The sequence below is a fragment of the Gracilinanus agilis genome, chromosome 3 (assembly GCF_016433145.1).
Source record: "Gracilinanus agilis isolate LMUSP501 chromosome 3, AgileGrace, whole genome shotgun sequence".
Classification (NCBI taxonomy): Eukaryota; Metazoa; Chordata; class Mammalia; order Didelphimorphia; family Didelphidae; genus Gracilinanus; species Gracilinanus agilis.
In genome coordinates, this window is record NC_058132.1 from 356198674 (window position 1) to 356212076 (window position 13403).

General features: G+C 39.3%; 1 protein-coding gene across 1 annotated transcript in view; it reads right to left on the reverse strand.

Annotated features, from left to right (window-relative positions):
• Positions 1 to 7178: 7178 nt before the first annotated feature.
• Positions 7179 to 13403, reverse strand: part of PLCXD2 (phosphatidylinositol specific phospholipase C X domain containing 2) — a 92764-nt gene continuing 86539 nt past the window's right edge. Inside the window, exons 3-4 of the mRNA XM_044666788.1 lie at positions 12952 to 13193; positions 7179 to 7341 (exon numbers count right to left, since the gene is read on the reverse strand). Coding sequence (XP_044522723.1) covers positions 7179 to 7341; positions 12952 to 13193 — 405 coding nt within the window. The remainder of the gene's footprint in view (positions 7342 to 12951; positions 13194 to 13403) is intronic.

The following is a 13403-nucleotide window of genomic DNA, read 5'->3' on the forward strand; positions in this document are numbered from 1 at the left end:
TAAAACAAACCAATCCAAAAAATAAATTACATGATAGGCCATTAAAAATAAAATCTTCACAGTTAAAATGAGGTATTCTGGCTTAACAAGGTAGAGTAGATTACAGAATTCTGTCAAGAAATGAGAATAGAGAATAAACTGAACAATTGTTACCTGAAGAAAAAAAACAACAAAAGAAATATAGATATATAGTATAGTTAAGCCACAAAATACATTTTAATGTGAAAGTGCACAGATATGCAAACTTTTAATTATTAGATCAGGTAGCATTCCTTTTGTTTCATGCACTTTAATGTGATCCAGCCAATATAGGACAAAATACAACAGCTAGTACAGTACATCATTAATTTTATGGTTTTTCTAAACTGACCAATACTTATTTTTACTATTACAGCTTATGTTCTAACTCATACCTGGTCAGCGAGGTTAACTGAGAGGAAGAGAGGCATTCACATTGTACAAATTGTGTATAGGTAACACTTTACTCAATGCAGATTAAATATTAGGCTATAAGGTAGTAAGGAGGATATTAGCAGCAACCACCGGTGACACAATCTGTCCCTAAACATGGACATTACAGTTCCATGATGGAAGCATTTATTCACGTTCTAAGAATGTAAACTGTAAATGTACAAAGCTAGGTAAGTTCCATTTGACATGTCAAAGTGCTATCTCTTATATTTCCAGAGCATCTAGACTTGTAAAACAGCCCTTGTTGGTTAAATTGTATATTTAACCCATCCTCCTTCCCCCTCACCACAGGTCCTGGACTGTTGGGTGGAGGTGTGGAGACTAAAAGGGGATGGGGGTTCGAGATGAGGGTGGGATGGGAAGAAGGTCTAAATAGAAGGAAGAGTGAGAATCACATTAATGAGATCAGAAAAAATTTGTGCTCATATAGCTCAAGTTGTGCATGCCCTTCCTATTGGTTAACACAGATCTTACTAACCTCCCGTGACCCAGAGCATTTGGCAGGTGGTGGAAGTTAGATGTGAGTAAAGAACAGAAGATGGTGTTGAAGGAAAGTGATGAGATAGGACTCTTCTAGTGATGGAGTTCTATAGCAAGGGACTGAGGGATTAGGTTCCAACAGATAAGAACTACAAAACTTTATCAAGACCAGTTTGGTCTGGAAACAGGCTGAAAGAATCATGTGAACAAATTCTCTTGGAGAGGTTGCAAATGGTAAATACCATAGGATGGGGCCAGCCAAGGTCATCTTAAACTGAATTCTGAGAGGGTTAAGAGGGAGTGAGTTTTTTCCAGCATGGTATTGGTTTAAGAAAATGTGTGTGCATTTGTGTGTGTGTGTGTGTGTGTGTGTGTGTGTGTGTGTGTGTGTGTGTGTGTGCATGTGTGAAATCCATAATGTATTCTGGGTTTGGGCCAGCTTGGAAATGTCACAGGGTCATGGGGCAATCATGCCATTCTTTGGAGGGAAACTGAGAAAGCCACAACTTGAAGAGAGGACTCATGGGGCTGCAAAAGAATTGCTCAAGTTTAATTGGAGGCAAACCAATATGCTGGTTTCTACCTCTTCAAACCTGTTTTTCTCATGCCACTCCAATCTGTCTTGTGTTGCTCCTTAGTGTACTTGTCCTTAATGTCAAGTACCTTAGAGGAAAGACAAAGTCCTCAACAGTTTTCTGGAAAATAAATAATTTTTTAAATGAACAAATATGTTTTAGACCCTAGAAAGAAACCTAATTCCATATCCGGTGTCTTGTGTTACCAAGTTTGTCTCTTACTAAGTGTTTTCCCTACTCCAAGGTTGTTTTTCTTTTCTTGTTTCATATAATGTTCTGCAACTCGTTCTGGGATGCTGTATGCATTACTGGTGCCAATGCCCATGCTGACAGTTCACTGTCATATTCCCTCTCTCCCCCTTTTTCTATCTCCCAGATAGCCAGGTTGCTCTGTCATGGAGAACCTTCTGCTCTTGCCAAAGATGGCTTGGGAGGAGAGAGCAGACAAATAGCCAGGTAGGGAGAAAACAGCAAGTAAAGGGAGAGATTGGCATGGGTTTTCTTAAGAGTTGGTCATGAACAATGTGATGGAGAACTGGAAAGATAACAAGAAGGATTCCTCACTTGGAACTGGAGCAGAACTTCTCAATTTGACTAAAGCCTGACTAAATACATCAGGAATTGTGGTATTGGTGAGGTGATTGATAAAACTGGCCAAAGGAAGGTCATCATGGAGAAAATCCCAGGAGACTGTTCCACTTCCTGTCGTCTATCTCTATTCTTTCCCCCACTCTCCTAATAGTGATAATCTAGAAGAATAATATTTGCTATTTAAAAAAATTCAACAATGATTTATCTTTTCAGCATCTGACATGCACGCTTACGTGTTGGTGCTAAGACGATACGCAGCTTTACCCTGTAGCACTCCCCTGCCATCTTCTGTCGTTTCTCTGAAAATGAAATTCAATCCTTAATTTTTCAACTAGCCCTATAAGAAATTAATATCACTTCAACTTTAAACCAGGACTCAAAACACTGATTACACTGAGTGGAATGATCAGAGACTTTTAAAGGGTGGATTGTCTACCTGAATTCCTGTAAACTCTTTTCTCTAAATAACTCTGAGGGATGGGATAGGGGGATTTTTGCAACCTATGCCTATATATACTTTATCAGTGGTCATAGAATTAAAAAAATTAGGGGGAGTGTGCTGACTCAGTGATGCTCTTTTCACCCAGCACACTATTGAGGAGCAGTTTTCATCTTGCTCTTTTTCACAGTTAACCCCTAGATGACCAAATTCATTCCATACACAGAATACTATTAATCATTCGATCTTAATGACTTCCCTGAAACATTATATTCTTGGTCTCTCACCTATCTGGACGTCTCCAAATGCTCAAATAATCTAGTGGCAAAAGGCATCCCTCATCATAGATTGGTGAAGCTTAGGGGACACAGTGGGACAAAGCTTTAACCCAAAACTTGGTCACAAAGCATTCATTAAGTGTCCTCTTATTTGCTAGGAATTGTGCTGAACTCTTCCACAAAGCTGGAAACACATTGAAAAGAGACAGACTCACACACCTGGAAGATTTACACTGGATTCTTATTTACTAGTGTGTTCTCTTTCCCAAGCCCATTTAACTTGGAGGTATATCCATATGGTATCCATCCAAGTCTTCCATTAGCCTGTGAGAGACCCTCTAAAGAATTCAAAGGGTGATGGAAGAGGAGGGCTTCAGCTGGAGTTGGAACTTCTACCTCCTGTAGTTGAAGCTTAATGGCACTCCACCTTCCCCTTTTGTCCCACAAGGGGCATGATTTTAATATACTTTTGTGCAACTCTTTCTAAAGGTTAGATCCAAAGAAAGCAAAAACAAAGACTACAACATGATAGCATCCACTCCAATGCTTCTCTAACCTGATTCCATCAGCTAACATCTGGGAAATTTGCTTGGCCTAGTGGCTCACTAAAACAATCAAGTCCTTCTCCTAAAGAAACTGTGAGCTTCTTAAATATGATGATATGAGTTTTATCAGAGGGAAATTAGGAGGGAGCCCTATGGTGCTAAGGAGCTTGGATTTTCTTGGAATCAAATTCCTTGTGCTTTTCTGGAATTTAAAGCAAAATCCTGGGTTTTGCCTAGGTAGTCAATGTACCACCAAGAATTTCTGTAGCCTGGGACTATAAAACTAAAGAAGCATTGGCTCAAGTGATTCCTCTAGAGTTTAATGCATGAGTTTTCAAATATTGTCTGCAGAGAGCGTCTGACAGCTTCCTTGATTTAATATTAATGTTTTACTTTTTTTTTTTTTGCCATCCCCTTAGCCTAACCTTATCCCCATCTCTGTCCATGACATCTTCGTGAACCATATTTGGTACCCCAGTAGGATCAAAAGTCCAGTCTTGTAAACAATGATAGGCAGCCCAGGACGACTACCCTTATCTGCCAATGGGAAATTAGATCAGGCAACTGGAGGGATACTCAGATTACATCTCCATAGAAATGTGGCCCCAGATCTTAAGAAACTGGGTTCCTGTTTGGCTCAGAAGCAAACGTTTAGCTGATTGTGGAATCCAACAATATTAAGTTCTGAATAAGCATAAATACAGTTTTAGTTTTTAAATCCCACACAACTTGGAAGAATCAGTAATGTGGTTGGGCCACTTTTCTTATGGCAGCCACAGGATGGGTCGCTGACCCAAACAGATGTCCCTCTCCACCCACCTCCCTCTCCTCTCCCAATTCTCTTCCCCATCTCTGTTGTTTAGCAACAGTCAAAGGAAGAGAATGTGAGTATCCCTTAACATCTGTGTTAACCTTTTCCTAGGGCTGAGAGGCAGCCAAATCTGGGCCAGTGTTTACAGCAGAATTATAAATCACATCCCTTGCCCCATCCCACTGACTCCAAGACAGACTGTTTCCCAAATGTAAACAAGGATGACAAACTGAAGTGGCAATAATGATCTCCAGCACCCTGCCATATTCATGTGGGCAGCTGCTGGTTTCTGTAACTTTGGAAGCAAGCTTGAGGACTTTTTTCTTATTTATCCAAAACCTGAAATCCACTTGGTCAACACAGCAGGAAATGATTAAAATGAAACTCAATGACATGTTTAAAATGAAACAGAACAAAATACTGAAGGGAAAAATCAAGTAAACATTTCTTTGATCAGTAAGGAGCCCTTGGGTGCCACTGGCATTCTATTCATTAATGCCAAGGACACCTGTCCCCATAGCACCATGGAACTGAAACAGCTGAGGCTCATATAAGCCAGAGAACAAACTGTCCTTCCCTAGCTTCCCTGTCACTGTACAATTATAAGACAATGAGCTGGCAGGCTTCTAACCCAGCCCCATGTAACTTCTCCAAACTAGACAGGGTCTTAGATTCTTCTCTTGATCCTCTTCATCTTGCTTGTATTGAAGTAGGATTTAGAAGGGGAGCATGCTCATCTGCCAGTTTCAAGCAACAATACCTTTTTTGTTTTACTGTCTTTTTTCCCTTTTCTTTAACAGTATAATCCAGATACTGTCTCTTCTAAAGAAAGGTTCCAAAACAAGGAAAGACAGATTTTTCCACTGGGGACTGGGATGTGACCTATTCAGGGTCTGCAGACAGAGCATCTGAACTTCTCCTTTGTTTGAAGAAGTGGCATTTGTATCAAGGCTAGGGAAAAAAGGCTGGAGAATGAAAAGATATCTTCTTAGCGGCCGGCTGGATGCTCCCATTGCAGAAAAATGCCAAACTCTAGCTACCAGCAACATAGGGACAAAAGAGAAAGCAACTGAAGGAGATGTCCAGCAAGATGTGTGTGTGTGTGTGTGTGTGTGTGTGTGTGTGTGTGTGTATACATGTGTGCATATGTGTGTATGCACTCTTTACTCCCCTCCCCAACAAAACCCACATACATTTGGCATCTTGGTTTTTCCTTTCTTTTCCATGATCCAGAGGCTGCCATTTCTAGAATATTCCCTGCAGTATAAGGTGCTCAGCAATCAGATCCAAATGGGTAGAAATGCATATTATCTTTCCCTGTTTTCTCCTGCTAGCATTCACTTTTCATTCCTGTTCTGGAGGGGTTTTCTTCATAGATGAGATGGAAAATAGTTCTCATTATCCATTTCTTCCTCAGCCGTTGCACTGGTACAGCAAGAACGGTCCTGAAAAGTCTACCATATTTACAAAGTCCTTAGATAGCATAGGAGAAAAGACAACATAGCGTGAAGGTGAATAGCAGACTATGATTCACACACAGCTGCACTGAGAAAGGTGGTCCTGCCACCCTAGAGAAAATGGCAATCTTCTCTGTCCTGGGCAAGAAGGAGTTCTGGAAGCTCCATCATGAACACTTCTGACCTAGGAAGCACTGTCAATAAATTGTGTATAAATAAGTAAATAAATACATAAATAAAGTGAGAAAAGAGCTTTCTCAACATAGTAAGCACCTCTTATCAATCAATAAAAGTTTTCTTTTGAGTTTCAAAGCCCTTCATCTAGTGATGGTTAGCTTAACTCCAAATACCCTGTAGGAGGCTGATCAAATTGAGAAATGAAATCAACTCTCCTAATACTGCTTTTTTTTTTTTGGACGACATGCAAACCATCCTAAATGTCCCCCAGGTAGTCTCATTTCCAAAGAATCAGAGAATGGCTCCAAACTCACTGGGAACATGCCAGTGTGATGCCATCGCACTTTTCAAGCATGATTTTGCCATGGTTTATGATGGCATTGTCATGTGGTGCATTCTCTTGGCATACTGTCACAAAAGACAGACACCAATCCGAGATGTACCCAAAGTTGACCATGACCTCAGTGGCTGGCTTGAGGACCATGCTCTGCCAAAATAATTTAGAATTCTATTGGTAGGTATTCCATTAAGAAATGATTTTGAAACAAACCAAAAAAAAACCCCTGACATGAGATAGCATGCAAATCTAACCATTCTTAATCCCAAATTTAAATTTTTTTTCTTCCTTTCTTTCTCTTATACACAACTAAAACAAATGGAAAAGAAGTAATGTTCTGGGACTATAAAATACACCTACATCTCTGGGCTCTATTTCTCTGAGGAAATCAATTGGCATGGGAACAGAGCGAGAAATACAATAGCAGCCCCCTTATTAATACCACCATGCTAAATTCTATTGGCTGGCTCTGTGAAGGAGGGGGTTATTTATCTCCCCACTCCTTCCCTAACACCAGTTCTTTCATTTTAATACTCGGGGGATCCCATCAGAGTTCTAAGTTGGTGTCTAACTACCACAGGACAGAAAACACTTGGAACAGGATGTCTTCCTGATCAAGGATGTTCATTTGAGTGTTGGGCCTCTTAGTGGCACAAACACAGCATCTTGAAAGACAACAGAGAAAGAACCCAGATAATGGACATAAAATACCCTGAAAATATCCACATTTCTGACCAATTATTACATCCTATGATCCAGTGAAAAGAAACTCTGACACTGATTATTTAAAGTGGAATTTCTCCTCTTAGATTCTCCAATATGTCAAAAGTTTCATTTGGAAAACTAAAATTGACAGCATTGTCAACATTGCTCAACAGACCCTATGAATAAAGAAAAAGGGCCTCCACTTAATTCACTTCCAAAACTCTGCCCAGGGACTACTACCATTGGCAGGGACACCTGTCAAAACTCTGCCCTGAATCAATAAATTCAATATGGAGTTAAATGAAAATGAAATCAGCATTTAGCCAGAGCTCTGTCCCCTTGTAGGAGGAGGTCATTCAACTCAATGACAGTTGTGGCAAAGTCCACCAGGTCGACGAAGTCTGATGTGATAATGTTGACCCCTAGGACTCCAGGTTTTTGTGTCTTCACCCAGTTCAAAATCACAGGAAGGTTCCTAAAAATAAAAATGAATGGAGAAATTAAATTAAAGGACAGCTTCAATCAAGATCTAAGGACAGTATATCTTATCATGCACTCCAGTGAGTTCTCCTGATTGACAGATACATACTACTTTCAGTGATCTTCAGTGATCCTCTTCAAATAAGAGAATGATTGGAAACCTTCTAGAGTTTAGCCAAGAAACCCTACTGTTAGAGAGATGACCACCCAACTAGCCCAAATGCCAAGAAGTGCCATGTTAGATCTTGAGAATATAATGGACTCAAAGTGGAAAGTTTATCTATTGGAAACCTAATGGAAAACACAATCGTCCATTTACCTACCAATTGGTTTAGATCTCCCAATTCAGGATGCATATGAGAGATATTTCCAGTGATTACCAAAGAGCTATTTTGATGCTGTATTCATATTAAAAATAGTTTCATTAAGATTTATTGAATCAACCGGCATAGGTAGGTGTCACAATTGGATAGACTGTCAGACCTGGAGCCAGAAGGACTTGGGTTCAAATCTGACCTTGGGAACTTCCTAGCCATATGCTACTGGGCAAGTCTTTTAACCCTGTTTGCCTAGCTTTCTGTTGAATTGTTACTAAGACAAAAAGGAAGGGTTAAAAAAAAAAGGTTGAATCAGGAATGCTGCTGGGGAGTTCATACATTGTACATAATTTAAGGTTTTGTGATAGGGTAGTCTTATGAGTTGGGTCAGTCTAAGGTAAGAGTTAGAGTGGCAAAATTGGGATTTTTCAATCTTCTGGCCTTTTCTGGTTTACTTTTCCATTCTTTCCAACCCAACACTATAGTGTCTTTTGGGTTGTCTATAGGTGTTCAAAATCTCCCACTGTTGTATGAGGCCCTGATCTACAAGTCTGAATCTATTTTCTAAATCTAATCTTATTTCACTTTCTCAGGGAGCAGAACCTACTTGTTCTGTGTCCTGTTCCCATAAAGGTCCCAAATCACTTGGTTCTTTATGGGAAAAAAATAAGAAATCAATTTACAATTAGATATTAATGGTTTGATGTGGTACAGAGTGTCCTTGGTCACTGATTCTGAAGTTCAAATTTCACTTCTGATAGAGTATGTGCAGAAATTTGGGTAAATTGCTTAATGTACTTGGGCCACAGTTTCCTCATCTGTAAAATGAAGAAGTTGGACCATATTATCTCTAAATTGTCTTTTACCTTGAACTTTGTGATCCTTGGAAATTCCAAAACCTTATACTTTCATTTAAATGTTTTTCTTTTGAACTAGACCTGTAATTTTGTGGATAACTTTTGGTGTGGAAATTACATTTATTAATAATCTATTCTGCAATTCATAGTCAATTATCTAGGGTGATGAGAATTTAGGTAACTTATCTAATGTTACACAAATAATATGGCTCTGCTTGCAGTCAGGTTTTGCTGACTGTGGCCAGTTCTCTTTCCTCTATATCATATTACCTTTCAAATGAATAAATGGCAGAATTTAACACATAAGTGGTAGGATCGTGTGGGACATCAGCCAGTGGTCATCCAGGCTACCAAGGATTCCGGTCCCACACAGTGCTCTAATCTGGATTGAGGGCCCTTTCAGTTGGGAGAGACATCACGGAATCCTTCAGGTCAAAAGTCCTGACCTGACCCAAGGTCAACCAACCAAATTTATGTATCTCGGAGAAACATAAAATGTTAGTGCTAGAAAGGGCACACTGTAAATTAATGAAAACATTTGGATAAGAATTTGGGTCTCCTGGTTTAAATTCAGATGCTCTTTTCATTGCATTACAAGGCTACCTTCAGGATCTGGTTAACTTTGTCTGTCAGGCCTAAGGAGACAGTGTTGATGGGAAATGTAAACACTACTGGTTTGTAGAAAAAGGGGACATTGAAACTCTACTTTCTAAAAAGATGCAGCAACACAGTGTCAGGAGAAATTTCACAGCTCTGTCTATTCTCCAAAGAGTGGCAGGCTTTAAAAAATGAAACACAAGTGCCCCTCTCTGTTCAGCACAAGAAAATGCAAGTAAATCATCCATCAGTAGTGAATTCCAGCTCCCTGGAGCTAGGATCTGGGGAGGTCAAGCAGGGAGAGGAAAGTATTGTGTTTCTCTGTGATCATCAGAGACAAAGAACTTTGTTTCAGGTTTCAGGCTGCAGATGTCACCTTTGTTCCAAAGCTAGGGTTACAAAGAAGGAAAGGAAGGCGAAACAAAGAAACATCTCAGACACTTTCTGGCCCTCTTTTCCCCTCTTTTACCAAAACATAAATCTGTCAATACCAGAATAAAGGATATTGATGTAAGAGAGAATGGGTTTTGTTAAAAAAATAAATAATAATCCTTCACTGACTCAGTTAGGTGGCACAGTAGAGTGCTTGCAGGACCTGAGGTTGAGAAGACTCTTCTTCCTGAGTTCAAATCTGGCCTCAGACATTTATTAGTTGTATGACCCTGGGCAAGTCACTTACTCAATCTGCCTCCGTTTTTCTCATCTGTCAAATGAGCTAAAGAAGAAAATGGCAAACCACTCCAGTATCTTTTCCTAGAAAGCCCCAAATGGCATCACAAAGCATCAGATTTAACTCTCAAAGGCTAAAAAGTAGGGAGGTAGAGACCTGCCTCTATTCTTTTTTTTTTTTTTTTAAACCCATACCTTCAATCCTAGAATCAATACTGTGTATTGGTTCCAAGGCAGAAGAGTGATAAGGGCTGGGCAATGGAGGTTGTGACTTGCCCAGGGTCACACAGCTAGGAAAGGTCTGAGGCCAGATTTGAATCCAAGATGTCCCAAATCAAGTCCTGGCTCTCAATTCACTGAGTCACCTTGATGTCCCCTCCCCAACTCCCTGATGAAATGAAATGAAATGAAAGCCATTGGATAGGCCTGATCTCAGTGTTCTAAGCAGGAATGGAGGTCGTTTCTATTGCTCCCAGGAAGCTTTTTTTCTCATAGTTTTTCAAGCAAAACCATACCTGCTTTTGATTCTAGAGAGCAGAGGAAGATTTGAGGTAGGAAAGAAAAGAAGTTGTTTATAGCACAATGTAGAACAGAGGGGAGGAAAGCCACATAATGAGTGTTAAATCTTACTTTTAAAAATTACACATATTTGATTTTTTAAATTAAATGACAGAAAATTCACTTTTGCATGTTTCATAGGCAGTTCTTTTGTGTTAAGCTGAAAAGAAGCATTGTGGATTGTGAATAGGGTACTGCTTTTGGAATTAGGAAGCCCTGTTTTCCTATCTAGCCTCCAAAACTTGCTAGCTGAGCAACCCTGAGCAAATCTATGTGCTTCAGTCAGCCCCTAATACTTATCTAAGTGATAGATGTTGTGAATTCCATTCTTTGGGAATTTGATGAGTCAAATCCCATCTGTTATCTACCAGCAATGAGTGGTAGATAGAATACAAAAAAGGCAAAATTTTCCAAAAGGTTGAATGAGGTAGGGCACAATTTTGCCGGTGTTTAGGGTGTGCAAAAGTCTGATTTTTGTCTTTGCCAACAGGAAGTCCTACCCCCTGGGAGACTGGTACAAATTACCTTAGGAATTCAGCCAGAAAGGCTATATTTCTGGTGGTTTTTGTCCAGACCAAAGAGTGTGTCACCACTGACCTTGTTTATCTAAGACTTCTGGAAGTTAACAACTTAATATTGAGCAAACCCACTTTTAAGTTTTTCCCTGTTGGATTTGGTCAGGAAAACAGTGCCCAGTTCCATTTTCATAGCATTACTTCAGACTTTATCGGATGTGAGGGAATGTGCCTTTAAGGGGAACGTCAGTGCTTCCAGTCTCTATGCCCAGAGGACAAGTTAGTCTTACATTATACTCAATTTTTTTAAAATTTTAAATAATTTTTATTTTTTAGAAAAGTTATCATGGTTACATGATTCATGTTCTTACTTTCCCCTTCACGCCCCAAGCCCCACCCCCCCACCTCCCACCACCCATGGCTAATACGCATTTCCATTGGTTTTAACATGTATCATTGATCAAGACCTATTTCCAAATTGTTGATAGTTGCATTGGTGTGGTAGTTTCGAGTCTACATCCCCAATCATGTCTGCCTCAACCCATGTGCTCAAGCATATACTCATTTTTTTGGAATAAGCTCTTTGCCAGAACTATATAGCCTTCCTTTGAGGTCTCTAACTTGCCCCCTATCTGGCTTCCTGTTTTGTTTTGTTTTTGTGAATGTGGTTGTTGTTGTTAAATTGTTTTCAGTTGTATCTGGCTTTTTATGACCCCCATTTAGGATTTTCTTGGCAAAGATAGTGGAGCTGATTGTCATTTCCTTCTTTAGCTCATTTGGCAGATGAGGAAACTGAGGCAAACAGAATAAGGGACTTGCCTAGGGTCACAAAAAAGTATTGTGAAAGGGACTTTTTTATTCCCTTTGTCTATTTTAAGTTAATCAATCAGGAACTTGAAGTATCCCTACTTAACACTTAGGAAGTCACTAACAAAGAGAGTTCACATTTACTTAGTCATTAAGTAATTAATTACTTTTTTAATTAATTACATTAGAACACTTAGTTCTAAAAGACCACAAGCACTGACCCTCCCTAGGCAGTGCTAGGCAAATTCAGAGACTTTGATTGGTTCCTGAGATAGAGCAGCCCACAGTGAAAGGAAGCCGAAATCTGAAGAGAGAGCAGAAGCTGAAAAAATCCACAGAGAACCTTAAGACTCCATTATTTTTGCCAAAAAACAAACAAACAAACCTAAATAGGGTCATGAAGAGTTGTACATGACTGAAAATGACTGAACAACAAAATCTCTTTGTAGTTATATTATTTATACCTATATGTTTTTGTTTTCTCATAAGAAGAGTTAAAAATTATTGGTTTTTATCCCCAGTACATAGTGGGTGCTTAAAAATGATTGTAAATTAATATTAGTACAATTCTTTCATTTTAGAGATAAGGAAACTGAGTTTTAGGGGAGTTAAGTGATTTATCTCTGGTACTACAGATAAAAAGTTATCAGAGTTAGGATTTGAAACCAAGACTTGTGTTTCAAGGGCCAGTTGTCTTTCTCCTGTAACAGATTGCCTCTTTCAATTTAAAATTATAAAACTTTGATTTCCCTACATCTCTGGTGAATGGGCAGGAACTTGCTGAGGGAGTAGCTGCTACAGCTTATCTCTTTAGACCTTGCTGTCACCATAGAAGGGAGAAAGCTGTCTTGTTGTCTGGTCCATCATAGGTCACAGGGGCAGCAGCCACTGATCAGATAGGCACAGAGAGAGTATTTATTTGCTTGTGGTGCCATAGAAAAGAAATTATAGAGCTTTCATGCCATGAACATATTTTAGTGATGTTTTAGAGTCCCTTTAGACAGGATGACTCTGGCTCAGACATCAGAAAGAATTTGTATTTACTTATTTACAAATGTATATATAATATAAATTATATATTATATAATAAAAACAATTATTATATAGACTATATGATAGTAAATATCATATACATTAATATAAATATCATATATAAAATACATATAATTTATAAATACATATATTTACAGAGAAGGAATCCATAAAATAGTGCGGTTTGTGTGCTGCTTTATACAACCTACAACCAAAGTTAACTAAGGTTAATGAAATCAAAGCAAATCCTTACCTGTGCACCAGTGTGTTCTTGAGACCACCAACTAGGCCTCGGGCAATGGTTTTCACTCTGGGTGTAAGAATAGCTTGGGACACATGGAAAGCTCCATGGGGAGCTCTTTCACCAAGAGTTGTTTCTAAGAAGAGTATGAGTTTCCTCACGCATGTTGTGTTGGCCCATGGTGCTGGAATCCTGTGTCCTGGCCACAGAAAGGGGTATTGCATGGAGAAGGGAGCATGGTAGAAAATAAGAACCTGAAGTATGTAGAAACAGAGAAAGAAGAGGAAGAAAAATCAGAAATTAATGTATAGATTGACAACGAGGTAGTGCAGTAGATAGAGCATTGGACCCAGAGTTAGGAACTGACTTTCCTTCCTTCCTTCCTTCCTTCCTTCCTTCCTTCCTTCCTTCCTTCCTTCCTTCCTTCCTTCCTTCCTTCCTTCCTTCCTTCCTTCCTTCCTTCC